General features: G+C 50.6%; 2 protein-coding genes across 3 annotated transcripts in view; one reads left to right on the top strand and one right to left on the bottom strand.

The window, feature by feature from the left end:
• The window catches only part of LOC118918920 (uncharacterized), a 127,621-nt gene that overhangs the window by 77,195 nt on the left and 31,105 nt on the right, over positions 1–19,321 (top strand). For both annotated transcript variants that reach the window (XM_057505053.1, XM_057505054.1), the window contains exons 3-5: positions 4,359–4,400; positions 12,187–12,298; positions 12,844–13,094. In XM_057505053.1, coding sequence (XP_057361036.1) covers positions 4,359–4,400; positions 12,187–12,298; positions 12,844–13,094 — 405 coding nt within the window. The remainder of the gene's footprint in view (positions 1–4,358; positions 4,401–12,186; positions 12,299–12,843; positions 13,095–19,321) is intronic.
• On the bottom strand, positions 216–2,779 carry LOC118918948 (beta-defensin 106A-like). Its single transcript, XM_036898303.2, has 2 exons — positions 2,731–2,779; positions 216–890 (listed from the first exon to the last, which is right to left on the bottom strand). The coding sequence occupies exons 1-2, from the start codon at positions 2,777–2,779 to the stop codon at positions 730–732; spliced, it is 210 nt and encodes a 69-aa protein (XP_036754198.1). The 3' UTR covers positions 216–729.

Here is a 19,321-nt window from a genome sequence, read left to right on the forward strand (position 1 = left end):
GTACCTGGTTCATGTCATACCTCTTCTTAAAATCCCTACAGCAGTTTGCTGTTACTTCTTAATTAAACCCAACCAAAACCCTTAGCGTGTGGCCTACGAGGCTCTCATGCTCGGAGCCCGGATCTGCACTGGTGCTCCCACCGTGGTGCCCTGACCAGGCTGGCCTCCCTTGCCCAGACTTGGCCACCTCTGTGCCTTTGCTTGTGTGGGCCTGACCCACGAATGACCCCTTTGAACGGGCAGCTCCCAACCTCAATGTCAAAATGTCCGGGAAACCTTCCACACCCTCCTCCCACAGTCAAGGGCCCCAGAACTACAGCCCTCCCTGTGCAATGTTTTAAATTCCTTCTTAACATCCATCCCAGCTTGCAGTCACAATTTTTTTTTTTTTTTTTTGTGATTTGGTCAATGGGATTCAAAGTTCCCCGAGGAGGAGGACACTTATCACTCTACGCTCTCTGGGTACCAGGCCCAGAGCATGTGCTTTGTAACCAGCTTTGAGCACATGGCTGAGGCTGGAATCAAGCAGAGGAGACTTGGGGGAGGCCAGAGGGGAGATGGGATCCTGGGCCTTGGCCTAGAGCAGTAAGCAGCCCCTGAGGGCTTAGTGACACACTGACAAGCTGGTAAAAGGCAGTCATTTATTTTTACTGATGTGTCTTCTCACTGAAGAGGCCAGAGTGAAAGGGAGATGAAGCCCATGTGTGTTGCTCTGGGAAGAGTAAGTCTTCAGACCGACCACTCCTGTTCATTCTTCTGGCATGGCTGGAGGGTCAGACAGCATCTCAGAAACTTCTGGCAGAGAGCAACGAGTTCTTCATTTTTCTGGCAAGAATGCGTGCATCTCCCTTTAAGCCTGTAGCATTTCTCATCAAAAAATGTGTTCCTGGCTGCACAAGAAAGGGAAGCACCTGGGTTAATTCTCTTCTCAGGTTGATTGGCAGATAGGAGGAAAGAGGTTAAGGCTTCCTCTCAGTCCTTCCCCACATTCCATCCGCATGTTCAAGACCAGACGGGGCAGCGTGCAGGAAGTGCCAGGGCCCCTTTGTCTATTCTGCACAGAACACCAAGTGGCCTTACCGTTTTATCAGCAGCAATCCTACGAGTAACCCACTTCAAGTTAGGGACACACAGCACATCTTATCAGAACCGACATCTTAGAGTTGCCTGATTTGGGTATATGTCATGGAAGTGTCAGGTTACACAAATTGCCATTAGTGTCAACATATAAAGGTGGCTGATTCGCGTAGCTGTGAAACGAAACCCAGGTGGGTTAGGCCAGCATGGATACTAATCATCTCTGGCATCCACATGCAAGTTCCTAAGAACTACAGTATTGCAAAGCTCAATGAACAGTGGCCCCCGCTGCAGGGGTCTGTGCTCTCTCTGCCCCCTGGTACTGTCCTGCCATCTCAGCCTGGAGGTCTGGACCTCATCACTCTGACAGGAGTCCCTGTATTGGACCCTGTTCATAGCAGTGGCTCAGAAAGGGAGAGCCTCCAGAAAGAGACAGGGCGCTTGTGCCTACAAGGCTTCTGATGCATCATCACGGCCATGCACCTGAAGGTTAATACATGCACTCCGTGTGCATGTATATATGGCCCATTAATAGGTTGGTTTCGTTTACTTATATTAGGTAATTTTATATTGCATACTCTTGCATTGTGTCGACTGATTGTGTCGTTAGTATGAGTGATCTGGAAAGGAGACCTCAGTCAGTTTCTAATGTGTCCATCAAAGCCACTGGAAGGCGCGGCTCACTGCGGGTCCCAGATCCCCATTTACTTGGGAGAGAATCTACTTGCACAGGCTTATTGCACAACAGACCCGAGACGTGCACAGCTAGTGTGAAAGTCCTGAGCCCACACAGGAGCGATACTGCTCCCATATGGCACACGTTTGGAACCACTGTGAGTTCTAGAAAGCCCTTCCTTCAGCTCTCTGGAACTTGGGATGAATCTGGATTGGGACTTTAATTTTGGGAGAGGCCCAATAGGAGCCACGGGAGGTTCCCAGGAGCAGGAGAGCGACAGGTGTTCTGACATAGGCGGCATACTTCCTCTCACTGTGGTCGGGCAGGGCTGGGTAAGTCCATGCGAGGCTCAGTTTCTGCACCTGTAAAATACATGTAAAGGGGCCTTCGGAGACAAAAGAGGTGCTCTGGGTACCACTGAGTCGGTGGTAGGGCAGAGCTTCCCGTAAAGGCCCTGGCCTGGGGCACCGCGTGCATTTCCTGAAGCAAAGCCTGTCGGTCCCAGCACCGGCCTCACCACCCCAGTTCCGGGAGCACAGCTGACTGGCTCCCTTTGCCACAAAGGGCGTGAAGGGCATCTCTGTGCTGCACCCCTTCCTCTAACATCTCTTCCTGCCTCCCCTCCTCACCTGTCTGGGCCTCTATCACAACTCTCTTTTAAAAGCTCCATAGATGGCTACCCTACCTGTTAAATTTTCTTTTTCGAGTATTTGTTATTGTTAGTGAGCAGGAGACTGGGGACCAAAAAGCACCTTTCCTGGCATATCTTTCTTTCTTTAAGCCTGTGACCCCCATCCTAGATGATAAGGAATGCAAGGCTTTACAGAAGAGGCACAGAGAGACATCACCTCCTGTAGCAGGTGTCCCCTGCAGCGTGCCTTTGCATTCTACAGGTGATGATGCCCAGGGACTCACCAAGAGGACCCCGTGCCAGGCCACCACCTGGGATAACCGTCCCTGCAGAGGCGCTCATTTACCTGGGGCCAGAAAGCAGAGAGCAGCAAAGAGAAAGAGGAGCAGCCTCATGAGTGGCAGGGTCTTGCGGTAACAGCACAGTGTCCCTGAGAAATGAGCAGCAAACACCCACATTTATGCCTTTGTCCAGATTAAGTGGCATCTTGATCAGTGAGGCATGTGGGAAATGAGGATTTTTTTCATGCGCTGCTGGTTCCTCAGTGGGTGTCACTCAGTCTGTAGCTCAATGTTTTCCTGATTCTGGAACACTCCCAAGAAGGAAAATGGGGATGAAGAGACCCTAGGGTCAATGACAGAGGGTAGATACAAGTCAGCGCAAATGAAGGATCTGGAAGCTGGCCGTTTGGGTTTCTACCCTATGTTCCTTGGTAGCTTCAGTTGACTTGTATGTCAAATGACAGTGATTGTATGATATTATGATATATCGGTTAAGAGCTGGTACACTGTAGTCCGACAGAGTACATTCCAGCTTCAGCATTTATGAACTGTGGACACTAGACAAACTGCTTGACTGAAGCAGGTATTTCCTTATGTAGTAAAAAAAAAAAAATGTGAATCTTACCATGTACTCCACATGGGGAGGTCTGAGCATTCCAGGTCACTCAAAATGCCTACAAGCCGGAAGTCACCAGGCTCAGGCTCAGTCCTCTGTCCCCTAGAGGGTCACCTTGCTCCTGTGTCCTCGCAAGTCACAGAAACAAATACACAAACATCAGCTCCTTTGTGTTTTACAGGCTGGGAAAGGTTCATTATGAATCAGTGGGAGGTTTCTTGAAAAACTATTTGCAGAAAAGCTGGGCTCAAAGCTGGACAGAAAGAAATGTGGATACAATGCTAGTGGTAATAACCGACAGACAGACTGATACTAAGCATTTGCATACATTGCTCCTTAAATATCCTATGCAGCCCATGTGGCTGTTACATCCTCATTTTAAGGATGAGGAAACAGGTTCAACAAATTAAGCAACCTGTCCAAGGTCACATACTTACTGGCATCACTGCCGCTGCGCCCATAGAACCCCCAGAAGACGGGGCCTTATAGGGCTGGGGTTATTGTCTGTCATGTCAGCCCTTGATCCTGGCAAATGGACCGTAGAAATGTGCTTTCTTTATTGATTCACTTCACTGACCAAGGGCGCATCCCATTACTTCCAAATACAAGCCAGCCTCTCCTCCTCTCAGAGGAAACCCAACCTTTGCTGGGAAGACTCTTCTGCAGGGATGGCCCCGAGCAGGACGGTGTTGGGCTTTTTCTTGGCCTTTTTTTTCATCTGGGTTCAGTTTCCATCAGGTAAATGGAAGCAGTGTGGTTTGAGTGGGCAGATCGCTTAGCTTGATAATTCTTCCTTGGACACCTCTGAGTCGAGAGGGATGCTTAGCTCCCCACAGCCCTCATGGGAATTTCTTGAACTGGCAATGACGTTTTCTAGGAGCAAGCTGCTATTCCTTTTATCTTTTTTTTCTTGCTGGTTACCAGGAGTGCTAGCCTTCTGAAGTGGAATGAAGATGCACCCTCTATGATCTGCTTTTCATTGACAGTGGGTGTGTGGAGCTGGGAATCGTTTTATGCAGTGTTAGTTCGTTCCTGCATTGACTTTAATATCCAAAATGTGCTTTGTTTTGAATACAGGGTGTCAGGCAGGACTCGAGGATGCCAAGACATCTCCCAGAGGTAAGTTAAATCCCTGGTATGTAATTGCTCCTTTTACGACCTCTGGCCCACCAGCTATCTCTAACTTCGGGAGACAGGAAGCAGTGAGACAGCAGAGAAGACAGAATAGCCTGACATGCTAGTCCACTGACTCTGCCATCTTCTCTTCCCCTGTTCCCAGCATCCTGTTTGGATTTTCCATTTCCCAAAGAAATCTGTTATTGGATTGTACTTCTGGCCATAGAGATCTGGACCTGGTGGCTATTCTCATTAGCTCATGGTGCCAATTAAGCCCAAGTTACAGGAACAAGCTTGTACCAGCCAACAGCCCCCTCTGAGAACAGGCTTATCCATCTCTCACACGCTCTGCTCCGCAACCCAATAAGGTCCCAAATATATGCTGTTGGTCTAAGAAGGATCAGATACAGGAATGATGAACTCACCCCCATTTCACTGACCATTTTTGTGGACTTGTGTCACACAGGAAGAAAGCATACTATAAACAGAACCCAAAGAAGTATCCCTGGGTAATTGCAAACAGAAGTTAAAAGTGTTTAGGCAGAATCACAGAGAGAGAAAGGTGAGGGTTGTGAGGCAGTCTATGAGCACCTTTATGTAGATGACGTCATTTGTATTCCAAACGTCCTATGAGGTAGGTATTACTATAACCACCATTTTATGGGTGATGGAGCAGAGACATAGATGAAGCATTAAGTAGTTTTCCCTGGGTGACACAGATAATAGTGGTAAGCTGGGCTTTCAATGCAGGACACCAGAATTACAAGTTTTCCCACAGGCCTTCTAGGCAGGGGTGGAATGCAGCCGTCCAAGCGCTGTGCAGCAGGGAACAGTCAGATCACATGGTGGCTGGGAGGAGAGATGCTGTCAGAACCGACCATTTTTCCTGGCCCAGGGGGGTACCAACTGCGTACAGTCCTGCATGTAAACACACCCAGAGAGCGTTGACAGGGGGATGGGCGGTATACTGGGTGTTCTAATTTGGCAGCAAACGGGCCTCTAGAGATGATTCCCAGGCTCTCCCAAGGGTAAGTCAGATTAGAAATACAGCACAATTGCCTATCTTATCTGATTCTAAGCAGAAAATGCTGATTTCCCTGCCTCAGTAATGCAAGGCTCTGGAAGTAGAAAAGACTGAGACATCAAAGCAGAGGTATTAGCGCATGCAGGTGGGGGCAGGTGCAGCGCACAGAAGCTGGGAAGGGAGGTGGGTGCTAATGCAGAGGACCCCAGGTGAGGACTCAGGTTGGAACTTGGGAGGAGAAAGTAGTGATGTCAGGAGCTACAAGTGAACAAGGAATTGAGGGGCTGGAGATGCAACTACTGAACTGAGGGGCTTAGGAGCCACAGACGCAGGCCGGGTCAGACCAGCGTGGTGGGGAAGGACGCCGATGGGTCTTTGTCCTAAGGGCCGTCAGGTTCCCTGGGTGCAGTGTGCCGCCTGCAGATGGGCATCTTCAGGCACACGTTAGCACCTCTCTGCCCATCAAAGGTAGAATCAAAGTCTCCAGGGAATGTGTTCCAGGCCGACTGGAATTCTTGTCCCAAGGTGTGAGGAGGGCACAGTGCCAAGGAGACAAGGAAGGTGGTACAGACCTGGCTTTCTGGAGCAGAGCCTGGAGAAGTGATTTGAGCTTCATGAAAGCAGGGGACAGCCAGGCCGGCCGGCTGGGGCGCACCGTAGGCAGCAGAGTGAAGGAGCGCTTAGCGTCCAGAAATCAGGACGCAACGCCGTAGGAGCAGCGGCAGGCCCAACTGTGGTGGGCTGGGCAGGGCACAGCCCAGCAGTCTGCGCGGGACGAGCAGGTGCCAAGACCGGAGCCGGCGGGAGGCACAGCCTAAGGGCCAAGCTGGGCGGGGAGGGGGGCTAATGGGAGAGAAAACAAGGTGCTACAGCCCAAATACTGCCCCCGGAGAACCAGGCCAGCAGAGGAAGGGATCTTGGGGGGCAGGACACCTCCTGCCCGGCCCATGCAAGTCATCCTGAAAAATTATTTGTGGTCGTATTAAAAGTTTCTGTTTAAAGTAACAAACAAAACAGCTATTTAGGTATTTGTGTTTGGCTAAATACCCTCACATCAATTATTCCATTTGACCATTAAACAAATTTTAAATGTGGGCAAGTATTTCTAGAATGTCCACCTGACAAATGAGAAATGACACAGGGCCATTACCAGGTCTAAACCAGAGTGAACCTGAGTCTTTTAACTGGACCCTCACACCCAGGGGACTCCTGGCCCTCCCCTTTCATGGAGTGACCGCTGGAGTCTGATGGTGCTCACTTCTGACTCGGGCAAGCTCGCCAGCCATGGACAACCCACGGGATGGGGTCTACCTGGTGCTTCAAAATTAGCTCTCCCCAACCCCTTTCTGCAAAGAGCAGAGTTCTTTGAAAAACTGGGGCTGGTCCTTGAAAACACTCCTTGTGGTCATAAATGCACCCCTTCTCTCCTGTGGCCTTTGGCCTCTTTCCTGCGTCCGGAGTTCTGGGAGAGGCCTGGCAGCAGCACTTTCTTGGCGTAGGTGATTTTGCAGCTTGTGCGCCCTGCCAGCTGGGCCGGGGCAAGTGCAGGAGGACCTGTGCTGAAGACGAGAAGGCGGTCGGGAGGTGCAGGCTCAGCCTCTTCTGCTGCGTGCCGCGGGTCCCATAAGCCAGAGACTCCGGCCGGATGTGCAGGGGAGGCCAAGAGAAGTCACGCGGCTCAGCCAAGTCACCCAGTGAGTGAGCGTCCAGATGGCTCCCGTTGCTTTCTCTCTTTTTCTTTGCTTATTTTGCAAGATGATCCTTAGAAAACCAACACATAAGGGGCTGGCCAATAGCTGCTCACTTAATCAGATACCACTCCTCTGTATTTGTGGAGCACCTGATAATTTACAAATCTTTCCCCCGTGCTTTTCTTATATGATGCAAGATCACCGCAGGAGGTAGTACCCGCCAGTTACATATGAAGAAACAGACCCAAGGAAGCTGCCATTTCTTGAAGGTCACAGCTGGGAACCTGTAACGGTGCACACCACCGTCATGTCTGTGTGTCATTGTACCGATCCTCACAAAATACATAAATGGAAATGGCATCTATCTTTGTCTATGTTAATGGAGCTGTTTTTATCCATATGATTTCTTTGTATACCAGTGTATGGCCATTCATCAGTTCTAACACTTAATTTTTTTTTTTTTTAATAACTCACATCGACTCAGTTAATGTCCATGGCACCAACTTTGCACTTCTTATCTTGCCAGCGAGTGAAAATGTGAGAGATTCATTTACACTGTTCAGCATGGAATGCCTGTGTAACTTTTGCCTTATGAAAAAACTTCTGTGGTGTCACCCAGTAAAGGCCAAAATGATCAGTCCTGTGAGCAGAAGCTCAAACTTGATCACTCGGTTCTGACATGTGAGACCGAACCACGTTTTGCTCGCCATTCAGTGACACCACCGCATTGTCTGTCTTTTTGTGCGTCTATCCCCCCTTCCCTGCTCAGCTCTGTGTAACTGGCGCTGTTCTCTGCAAACTGCATGCCCCCAGCTTCCTGGCTGCTGGCTGGCCTCAGTCAATGCAGGTGCTTGGCAGGGGATGTCTGAGCATGGGGGGCCCTCGGGCTCCCACCTTCTCCCTCACCACTCCAGCAGCCCCCGTTCCCCGGGAGAGCCCCCGCTTCTGTGTTCTCTCTCCTCACTGGAGACATGGCTCCTGCCAGCCAGTCCCTGCTCCCAGGCTTGCACCTCCGCCCCCTGGTCCCCCTCCAGCCACAGCAGGGGGATTCCGGCTGGGGCGAACACTGAGGTTGCCTCTTGCCCCCATTTGGCACTGCCAGCCTTTTCAGCCCTGTATCACCAGCTGCCCACATTAGATCCCATCAAACTCCCCAAACAAAGACAGCCCTCTGGGCCTCTGAGCTGCTGACCGCATGAAGCCACCTTCCACTGGCCTCTGCAGACACCTTCACCCCAAAGAATGATTGTCATTACCCTTGGCCATTTTATTCTTCTTGAACCAAGTCTCACTAGGTAACAGTACAAATTCACATAATCCTTGGTAAGTATGGAGAATCTGAGAACTGGCGGAATCTCTGCACAGGACGAACCCCCAGACCTGCACCTGAGAAGAAGCCGCACAGGAGGCTCTCCTGGCATCTGGAACCATCCAGGCTTCATCACTGAAACTGAACAGGATCGGTCAACAGAAAATGGGCATTTTCCTAACAATGCTTTGTCTTCAAAATTCCTCTGCTCCTTTTCTCCCAAACTGCATGTGGACCCAGGCGAAGGGAAGCCACAGTCCTGGCTGTAAGGAGGCCCGCCTGCCCTCTGCCTGTCTTCTGCCCCTGGTCCCCTTGTTCCCCGTCAGCCCCAGGTCTACTCAAATAGAAGCCACACACTGAGATCCAAGAAGACTGCAGAACCGAAAAGCAACTCCAGAACACAAAATGCCTGCTGCTTTTAGGGTGGGACAGGGGCTAGAGGTATTAACCCTCTGTTTGTGCCAGACTCCCTTCTTTAGGCCAAGGAAATGACTAGAAACTTGTAGAGAGCAGGCCAGTCCCTAAAACCCCTGGGCAGCTTGGCTCATGGAGCAATGAGCAATGCCTCCACACCGAAATTAGGGCATCTGTTTGTCTTCCAAGGAACCAGGGCCTTAGGGTTTGGGAAATGTAGGTAATAATAGGGCCTGACTGTTGAAGACAGTATTTCAAAAGGGGAGGGAAATAGGGATGACGGTGACTGAGGGGATGGTGACATTTATTATCTAGCAGGCATTGCAGATGAAGAGAAGAGCAAGTCAAGTCATGGTCTCTGTTTTCAAGGAGTCTATTAAGTCTTTAGTCAAATAGTTCTGTAGAAACCCCTTCTGTAGTTTCTCCACATACCATTTTATTCAACAAAGTTACTTGATTTATAAAGGACAACAGCACTAGGGTGCATCGTGAAAACTGCAGAAAGTATTGCCACCATATATGACCAGAAAAGAAGCTAGTAAGAAACAGAGCAGTTACCATACAGTGTCCACAATGAGGAAGCGCTCTACAGCTACTGAGGCGACTCACTGCGTACTTCCGGCCTCCAAAACTGTAAAGGAAAAAAAATACATTTGTGTTGTTTTAAAACACGAGATAAAACACGAGGTTTATGGTAATTCATTGCAGGAACCATCGGAAAAGAATGCAGCATAGTAGCAAGAGGATCCAAGAACACTGCTGTGGGAACTCACGGGGTGACAGGAGGGGGACCTCACCGTGACGGCAGCCTCAGCGGGTGACACCGCAGCATGACGGTGAGCAGCACACAGAGGCCAACGGCGTGGTTTCGACGACTCAGAAATCTCCCAGACATGGTGCTGCGAGAGGAGGGAACTGATCAGCATGCCTGATGAGAAAGAACTTTTGAAGGAGAGAGTTTAGGATCGAGTTAGAAATAAGTACATATAAAATTGGTTGCGTTAGAAACAAGAAAAAAACAAACACTAGGGAGAACGTAAAGTTGCACAGGAAAGGGACGCTGGCAGGTCTCTGAGCTGATCACAGGGGCACGGAGGGAGGTGTGCTCGTGGTGGTGAGTCACAAGTGTCCACTCTCCACGCAGCTCTGGCCTCTGGTCACCCACCCACCCCCTAGGACTCTGCTCCCCTCCCCGGTCCCTGGAGTTCACCGGCTATGCCTGATTTTCCCCTCTCCGAACCTGTACTAGAAACTCTCTCTAGATAGCAAGCGGGACAATTCCAACGCCTCCGCGGTCCACCAGAACCAGCACAGTTCCCTCAGTACGCTGTGGAGCCCAGGGACTCCCTGCTTTTCTGGCAACAATGGGAAAAAGAGTTACAACTGTTCAAGTGTCCTCAGAATTTTCTACCTCAGCCCAGGGGCTGAGAAGTGACATTGCCAAAAACAGATGGAGTCCTAGGCCCACCTGAGCCCCTGTAAGCATCCAAGAAATGCTCGTGCTGCACTGCAAGGCAGGCGGTGCAGACCTGCCCGTCCAGGACCAACAGCGTTTCTATCCTCAGGAAGCCTGTGAAATGCTCGTGTAGGCCTGTGGCTCCCCCTGTTGGTCAGGGAACACAATGCAAGGCTCCTGCCTGCAGCCTCCGCTATGGAAACCCAGGTGTCTGGACGGGCATAGGTGTGCGCAGAACCGTCCGCTAGGAGGCGCTGCTGCGGTACTGCTGGGGCTTGTGGATGTTGCCGTTCAAATCAAATAGTATGTGTGCAGCAGCGGGGTGAGGTGTTAGTGAAGGTGTAAATACAGAAGAAAAATGTTGCATAGCAAAACTTGTTGACTCAGATTTACCGGTTTTACTGCGGGTTTTCCTTTTATGACTCGTGTGTATACACTACTTGCATCTTACCTGAGATTCTGCTAAGTTTAGGATCAAATCAATAATATAACTGATTTTGCTTGATTCAACCATTCTGAAATTTAAAAATCAATTAAATTTACTCAATTAGAAATTGAAAGATGTCATAAAGGGGAGTTAGGACACCTTATTGACTTCCTAAGTTTGCCATAACACATTACCACCAAGTTGGTGGCTCAAAAGAGAAATGTGTTTTCTTACAGTCCAGAGGCCAGAAGTCCAAAAGCAAGCCTCATTTCCACCCACTCCAGATGACATTTTAATTTATCTAGCAGGCACCTGAAACTTCCAGAAGCGAGGTCAGTGACAAAGGGGAGGGCACAGCAGAGAAATAGATTCTGGTGTCTTTCCTTCCTAAGCTTTATGCATTTTATGAAATAAGTTTTTTTTCCACTGCAAATTACATAATGCTGACAACATTACCCATTTTCTAATGTGAACTAATTTTATGTCTAATATGAAATAATTCTTAACTTCAAAAACATTTCTGCAGACATTGTCTGTTGTGAATCTTATTCAATAAATATTAACACTTTAAGGCCACAGGTTAAATGTAGGTGTCTTCTTCCATTGCATTTCCAAATGTCAACCTAATATTGTGTATAAATGGCCAACCTGTAAAAGAGATACATACCGAAACAAGAGAAGTTAAAACCATGTGGCTACATAATTTCACAGAAGTAGCACCTAAAATTTGGCAACACAGGACACTGGATTTTGCATATGTATTCATATTAGAGTGGCTCTTCACAATAAAAGTCTTTACTAAGAAGTGTGAAACCAGGTGCCAGATTTCTATTGTTACAGTTTCTGGGCCCACAACTAGGTAGACAAAAATATTTTTAACTACGTTCCTGGTCATTATGAGTCAAAACAGAGTGAAAGCTGGAGGTTTAGAAGCAAAAGCATTGGATAGTAATCTTTAAAAAAAAAAATTTACTGGCTACATAATTTGTGGCTTTTAGGTAAGGAGTTCAGGCTACATGCCATGTGAACTTGCTTTGGAAAATTACCGTCCACGTCATGGAAAAGTAAATGTCCCACACTTCTTGACTCGGTATTTGATAGCAGTGTGAATATTCATGAACGATTTCCTTTTCAATTGAAATTTACTAAGAAAATCTGCCAGAAAGGAGTGCAAGGGAAATTACAGAGAGTGAGAAAGTACTGAAATGTTTGTTTTTCCTTTTTGAGAGTGGCCTAAATGGCAGATTTTTCACAAATGTATTAGGAACGAAATTATGTGCCCCCGTCCACCCACCCAATTCATATGCTGAACTTTAACCTTCAGTGTGGCTGATTTGGAGATGGGGCCTCTAAGAAAGTACTTACAGCTCAATGGGGCCATACGGGTGAGGTCCTGCTCTGATAGGACTATTACCCTTTCAGGAAGAGACACCGGAGCTGGCTCACTTTCTCTTCTGTGTGCACACAGAGGAAAAGCACTGTGAAGACAGGAAGGTGGCCTTCTGCAAGCCAGGAACAGAGTTCTCACCAGAAATGCATCCTAATGACACCTTCGTTTTGGACTTTCAGCTTCCAGAGCTGTGAGTAAATAAATATCTGTGGTCTAAGCCACCCAGTGTGTGGCGTTTTGTTATGGCAGCTGAGCAGATGTACCAATGCAAACTGTAACACGCCACTCGGCTCATGATGAGTGGGCGCCTGGCATTTACATCCTCCCCTTACCCCCTCCCCTGCACACATACATATCCCAGCGTTCTTCTCTGCCTCTTTGTCTCTCTCTTGGGAGGCTAAGACAAAAGTGCCTCCATCATCCCACATCATTTCCATTTGCAATGTGTTTCTACAAGATTCTAACAATTAAACAGAGGCTCTGTAAATAGAAAGCACTGAAAGGTGACTTGCTCTCTCTGGGGAAGAAGAGCGACCACACCCTGTGACCCTTAATCTAAGGCTCTCTGCCTTATTGATGGAGGGTTTCGTGGAGATGCAAAATCTTAGATATAAAAATAATGTAAAATGATTCAGGGGGAATATGTTTTCCCCATGTTTCGCTACATAGTATCGGTAAGTTGTCCTGACCACCGCCTCTGTCATCAGGAGTTATCTGCCCTCTTTCTTTAAACAGCCTCCGTGCTCGTGCAGCCTGGATGCTCTTATCCGGTCTGAAGCTCATAAAACTTTCAAGTGGTCTCCAGGGGCCAGGAATGTCTTGGGCTTTCCTCGTGATGACCGGGAGAAGGCCTCTTACCCACCGGCACCACCCAAATGTCCTGAGTATGACTGTGGAGGCAGGAAGAGCTCTTAATGTCCCAGAAACGGTGGGGAGAGTGAGCACACACCGAGGAGGCACATCAGAAACGGCCGTGAGCACACCAGGTAAGTGCAACCCTTCTGTCCTGCACGAAGGCCGTGAGTGTCCCCTGGGGCCTGGGGCCCCGGGGAGGTACAAGGAAGGAAGGCAGATGGTGGCTGAGTACAAAGATGTCAGGCCATGGACAGGTGATCATGTGATGAAGGAACCGGGGACAGTGTGACAGCGGGCTCCTCAAGGAGGGGGGTTCGCAGGACAACTGCAGGCTTGAGTCCCCTGGGATATGACAAAGTAATTTTGTCCCTGTTGGAGTAGAATTCAGACATACCTAGACATTAACACTCACCAGGGAAGACGGAGGGCCCGGGGGAATCACCTGCATAAAGGCTTGTCCCGTGGGAACCCACAGCAGGCCCCGTGGGCACAGGGGTGACATGCAGAATTGCTGCAGCAGAGCTGGTGCCCCTGGGAACCTGCATTTCTAAGAAACCACAGGCTTCCCTACAGCTCCTTAGCCTCAGTTCATAAGCTGTGAGGAATAAAAATAATATTTAAATGCAATGCGTGCTAGAAATGAAAACCAAGTACAATATGGTAGGTTTGGCAAAGCTTTAATATTGAAAGGACATTTTCCACGATAATTTCATAACAACACTTAATAACCAAAATGAACAAAGTAGCAAGAATATGCTCCATGTGAATCAACTTCACACAGGTAATAAATCTCATCTCAGGACAGGGCACTGCTTAAAATTGCAGAGCACGTGATTCGACCCTTTACCCACTGTCCCAAAATTCAGACATTTGCCCACAAATACAGAATAATTTCACATCTTCCTTTGAAATTATCCATTATCAATAAATGTAACCCTACAATCTGACTCCAATTCATACACAGTGGTTTAAATATAGAGAACTTTCATTTCCGTTTGGAGAGTACATTTCACATCCAGCTTACACTGGCATCATTAGAGGACAGGGCCGCGGCCCCAAGCATGCGCTGCCTCTCCAGCCTTCGTGCACCCAGCACGGCTTGGGAATCTGATGCACCAGAAAGACCCGCTCCCGGTGACCTGCCCTCCAGTTGGGGCAGCCGGGTGGGAGGACAGTCTTGGGAGCCACGAGTGTGTCCCTCCCACTCGGCCTCGTCAGAGGGGGAGGAAAGCTGAAGGTCCTCACAGAGGGCGCTCAAGGGCACGCGGGCACAGAAACCCTCAGACATGGGTGAGGTGGGAGGCTGCTGCCCAGGTGGGCTGGCGCGGCAGGAGGAGGGCACGAGGGTCCGGTGGGGAACCTGGAGCTCCAGTGGCCTTCCTGTGACCTTGTGAAGACCATCCTGAGGGGCTGGCCGGGCCCCTGGGGTACTGGTGGGGCCCGGGGTGCGGTGCAGGCCTGGGCCGGAGCCAGGAGGGGCCGGCTGCCTGCAGGTGGGAGGCCACAGCTCTGCCCCTGGGGGGCCGCTGCTGCTCCAGGTGCCCTCCGTGGATGGTGGAGACTCTGGGAGGCCCCAAGCTCAGGGGCCCAAGGGCTCCACGGGCCGCTCTGCAAGGGACAGAGCCTGGGTCTCTTGTGGGGCACGTGGCCTGGCCCCTTGGGGAACTGGGCACACCTCTTGCCTGATGCCACAGTGAGGAGTTTGAAGTCCATAGCCAGGGTCTCCGGGGCAGGATGTGGGTCCCGATGGGAGTTTCCAGACAGGGGGCTGGTCTGAGCCTGGAGGCTGAGGATGTGCCCCAGGCCTCCCACCCCGGGGTGCAGGATGCAGGTCCTCTTGGCTGTGTAGGCGGGCGTCGGACTGTTTGGATGCTGTAGGATGAGACACACGGACGATACTTAGAACTTCCTCAATGCAAGTAACACTTATACTTCCCCAAATCACAAAGACATCTTACAGCACAAAACTTAGCAGCCAAAGATATACAAGCAGTGGAAGTAGCTATAAAGAGGGATTCAAATCACGGGCTTAGGAAAACATAAATTACAATATCACCTCGACACATTTCCTTCCATAAGACACTAAACAGAAACGATCTGGTAACGCCCGGTGGGCTGCGTGCACACGGAACCTTTCACTCCCTCTTGTGGGAAGGCCAGGAATATGCTGTTGGGAGGAGGCTGCAGACTGACATGTTGGGGGGTGTCCCACAGCCAGAAGACGCTGCCACCCGGAAGCACCTAATTACCCTGCCACCACTCCCCCAGCAACACCGACATGATCAAGGAAAAATGGCATCAGAAAAGCACACCAGGGCACCACATAGGTCCCAGGAGAAACGTACCAACCACCTGCCAGGGGCCACGGGCGCTCAGCTGGCGCCTGGAGGGAAGAAGGGGGACCAGGGACTCACCCGCGTGCAGTCACGTGCTTCCGGCAGCTCCTTCCGGCTCTGCGGCGGCCTCCCGGGGCCGAACCTAGGGAACCTCTGGAGCACAGCCTCCCTGCCCCGCTCCTCGGGCCTGCAACACAGCGCAGGCTCAGGGGGAGCCCCTCAGCAGCCCAGGCCCGTTCCTGCTTGGGGGGCCCAGGCAGAGAGGCCCTTGCTCTGCCCTGACCACCCTCCCCCTCCGCGACCCCTCCCCCAGGGCGCCCCTGGGACAGGGCCCGGACCACCCCGCGGGCCGCACTGCTGGACTGCCCCCAGTGCAAAGCGCCCCAGCGTGCCACCGCACTGGGGATGCTCCCGGGGAATGGGCTCCCAGTGGGGGTCCCGGAGGGCAGAGCCCCTTCTCTTCCTCCTGGAACCCTGTCCTTGCCTGGCGGAGTGGGGGGTCAGCCACAGTCTGCACAGGCCTCCGCCCGAGCCTGGCCCCCGCCCTCCCGGCTCCTCACCTCTGTGTCGGCCCCTTTTCCGGCCGGGCCGCCAGGGGGGCGCCTGGGTTCTGGGGGGACTGCCGATTCCGGGGGTCCCGGATCTTCAGCGCACTGGAGCCCAAGGGCTGGGGGGCTAGGGCACCCTGCCAGCACCTGATGGGGCACCTGCTGCTCCGGGCGCTGTGCCCGAAGGCCCCACAGTCCTTGCACTTCACCTGCGAGTGCGGGAGGAGGGGGTCATCGAGCCGCAGCCCACAGGCCCGGGCGGGGGAGGGAGGGGTGGATTTTCAGAGTGGAATCGATTTGGGCAGAGAGGACAGAAAATATGGCAAATCAGGCACTAGGAGACTAAAGATATTCCAGAGGTTCCCAAAGCCTGTGACAGGGAGGACCCCGCAGGAGGGACAGGAGGCCTCGGGGTGCAGGAGAAGACCCAGCCTCGAGGAGTCGTGCCCTCGCCAGCCTGGACACGCCCAGAAGCTGGAGGGAGGCACCACCCCCCCACCCCCAAGTCCCAGAGTGGCCCCATCTGCCCGGGGCTGAGGTCCCAGGGCAGGCGGCCCCTGGCCAGGAAGGGACGCAGCACTTCCCGTGTCCGCCCCGTCTCTGGGCTCCATGCCAGCCCCTGGTTCCCGGCAGGTGCCCACCTCCACTTACCCTGGGGTCCTCGAGTTCAGGAGGGGCAGCCCTGGGCCCCCGGGGGCCCCTCTGCCGCCTCTTGGCTCCCTGGGCTGTGAGGGGGCTGCAGGGCCCGGGCTGGGGGTGACGGCCCGCCATCTGCCCACCCCCTTTCTCCTGAGCTGTGCTTCCCGGACTTCCTGGAAGAGGAAAAGAGAATTTGAAGCTGAGAGCTTGGGTGAGCCCCCCGAACGACCGGGAAGCCAGAGCCCGTTCAGCTCTGCCACAGGCGCTCAGTCAGGAAAGGACAGGATGGGATTCCCCGACCCTCCAAAAATCAGAGCTCCGGGAACGCGCCCCGTAATGCCGTGGCCCTTGTCATTCTCCGCACAAAATACCGGATGAGTTCCTCCCGAAAGGTGGATTTCCCATTCAACGTAAGAGGAGGCAACTTTCAAATACAAATTCACATAGAAAACATGTATTTTCTCTCTCTTGGATGGCAAGCTCCCGCTGAGGGCCTGAACTATTTTATTTTACCTTTGGTCCTCAATGCCCCCATTTCTAATGAATTCTTAATAAATGTGAAATGCCTAGTTTGAACTAAGCATGAACAACACATTCCTGAGGCTTCCAGTGCCCAGAGCTGTAACCCACCAGTTTCCATAACTGCTCATCCTCCGCCAACCAGAATGCTCCAGCCCGTCTCTTTTAAATTTGAACCTCACGTAATAATTAGCCTTGAGAACGAGGCCTTGTATCAGTCTCTGTTCTCCACAAATACTATCAAAATTGAAGGAGCCTTAACCCAGTGCCTAAGCCACATCACCTCATATTGTCCCCACTGTCCTGTATTTCTCCGAGGGTATTGGGAGGCCCAGATTTAAAGACAACCAACCTGATGCCCAGGTGTGCTCCTCCTGTCCGTGAGCAGAGGGTCAGAAACGGGGGCGCTGGGCAGACCCACTGTGAGATGCAGCCTCCCGCGGGGCCAGAGAGGGGGCTTCCGTCCCTCGCTGGGCTTTATACGGTCTCCGGATCACGTGCCCCGGGGAGGGGGTTCGCTGAGTCAGTCCGTCAGCTCCCCTTGCTTCTCGTCCCGACCCGACACGGTGACCTCTGCCTTCTCCTTGGAAATACTCGTGGGTTTCCAAAATCTATGTAAATCAGGCATTCACTTAACATTATACATTTTGTGTAAGAAGAATAAACACTTGTTTTTTGCCTGCCCTTTTTTGTGCTTCGCATTATTTATTGTGGTAAAATACACCTAAACAGAAAACTCAGTGCTTTAGCCGGGAGGTGCAGAGCTCTCTGGCATGAGGACGGTCACACAGTTGTGCAGCTGTCCCTGCCACCCTTCCCAAGAGCCCTTCATTTCGCCCAACTGGAATATCTACTACCCATCCCCAAGTCGTCACTGTTTATTTCTGTGGATCAACTGGGACTTTCTTTGTCACTCTCGGCTCCCACGGGTTGATATTGATGTTATTTGTCAAAATGGTGTTACCTCTCTTCTAAGGCAACCAGGCCGTGGACGGTGGTCGACAAATGCCTGCGTATGTAGGAGACACATTTAGGAATGGAAATGGGAAATCACTTCGTTTGGGCATTTTCTAATTTAGTCCCAGTCAGCATCTTCCTTCCAAAGCCTGTCAACAAAAAGCACCCTCCCACCCGCACAGGGTGAGGGTCTCCATTTTGCAGAAACTCTGTTTTCAGTAACGCTTTTCAGCTGCCACTCAAGGTACTTTCAGTACTTCACGATTTGTATATTTGAACTTGTGTTGCCTTTTTAACCTACATCTCATTTATTATTTATGAAGCTGCACCCCTCCCCCACCCCGGGTCCCAGCCCCACCCTAGCTCGGCTGCCCCCTGCTGGGCCTGGCCTCCCCCATTCCCGGGCTTAGCGACCTGGCTGTCCAGCCACTGCCCCAGCTGGCCCGTGGGCCTCCCTCCACTGGGACTGGGAGGCACCAGCCATCTCAGGACCGCTCTCCAAATGCTCAATACCTTGATTCTGTCAGGAAACGATCCCTTTATCTGTTGTATGTATAGAAATGTGAATACAGCGATTTGGTTCTGTTCCTTTATTAATTTTTCGAGTCCTTCCTCATCTATGGGTATATTTTAACTGTCCTTATTTATATATCACATCATTTCAATCTAGAGTGACTTACAGATTTTTTAAAAACTCTACATTAAACTACAAAATTCCCCTGCTGGTGAGACCCCATGTCTGTTGTGGTGTACACTTTGGGAGTGCATATGTGAATCTCCATACCATTTGTATTTTGATAATTTCATCCATTTATGTCAATAGAGTCATCATGATTTCTGTGATTATTTACTATTTTTATTATAAGGTTTTTTTTTTCACATATCACTTTGTATTTGTTACTGAACAACCTGAGATCTCAGGGGTGCAACCCTGAGAGGAGACAGAAGATCCTGCAGGCCCATCATTTCTTGAAGTTTTCTGTGAGCGTTTTGTTTCAAATCCCATGATCTTTCCTCTTAGTAAAGTTAAATATGCTATTAGAAAGTCTTTTAGTAAACTTGGTGATACCAAAAACCTATGGGGGAAATATGGTGAAATTAAAAGATGCAAGGTTTCATATATTGGCAAACTTATAATTAGAAATTACTTAATCCTTATATATTGGCAAACTTATAATTAGAAATTACTTAATCCTTAAAGATTACTAAATTACAGAATTGCTAAAAGAAGATAAGGTTTTATCACAACAGTGCACAATGCGGGCATTTGTATGGGTTAGGGCCTGGCAGTGTGCACAGCAAGGGTGACAGAGAAGCAAATCTTGTGAGCTCCCTGTCTGGTACCCTTCCCTAAAGGCC

This window comes from Manis pentadactyla, chromosome 7, assembly GCF_030020395.1.
Source record: "Manis pentadactyla isolate mManPen7 chromosome 7, mManPen7.hap1, whole genome shotgun sequence".
NCBI classification, from domain to species: Eukaryota; Metazoa; Chordata; class Mammalia; order Pholidota; family Manidae; genus Manis; species Manis pentadactyla.

What these genes read in the sequence shown, in the direction of transcription:
- LOC118918948 (XM_036898303.2), bottom strand. Translation starts at nt 2,779, where the DNA reads ATGAGGCTGCTCCTCTTTCTCTTTGCTGCTCTCTGCTTTCTGGCCCCA. An exon ending in TCTCTGCTTTCTGGCCCCAG is followed by an intron (nt 891 to 2,730) that starts GTAAATGAGCGC and finishes TTTCTTGTGCAG; the next exon opens with CCAGGAACACATTTTTTGAT.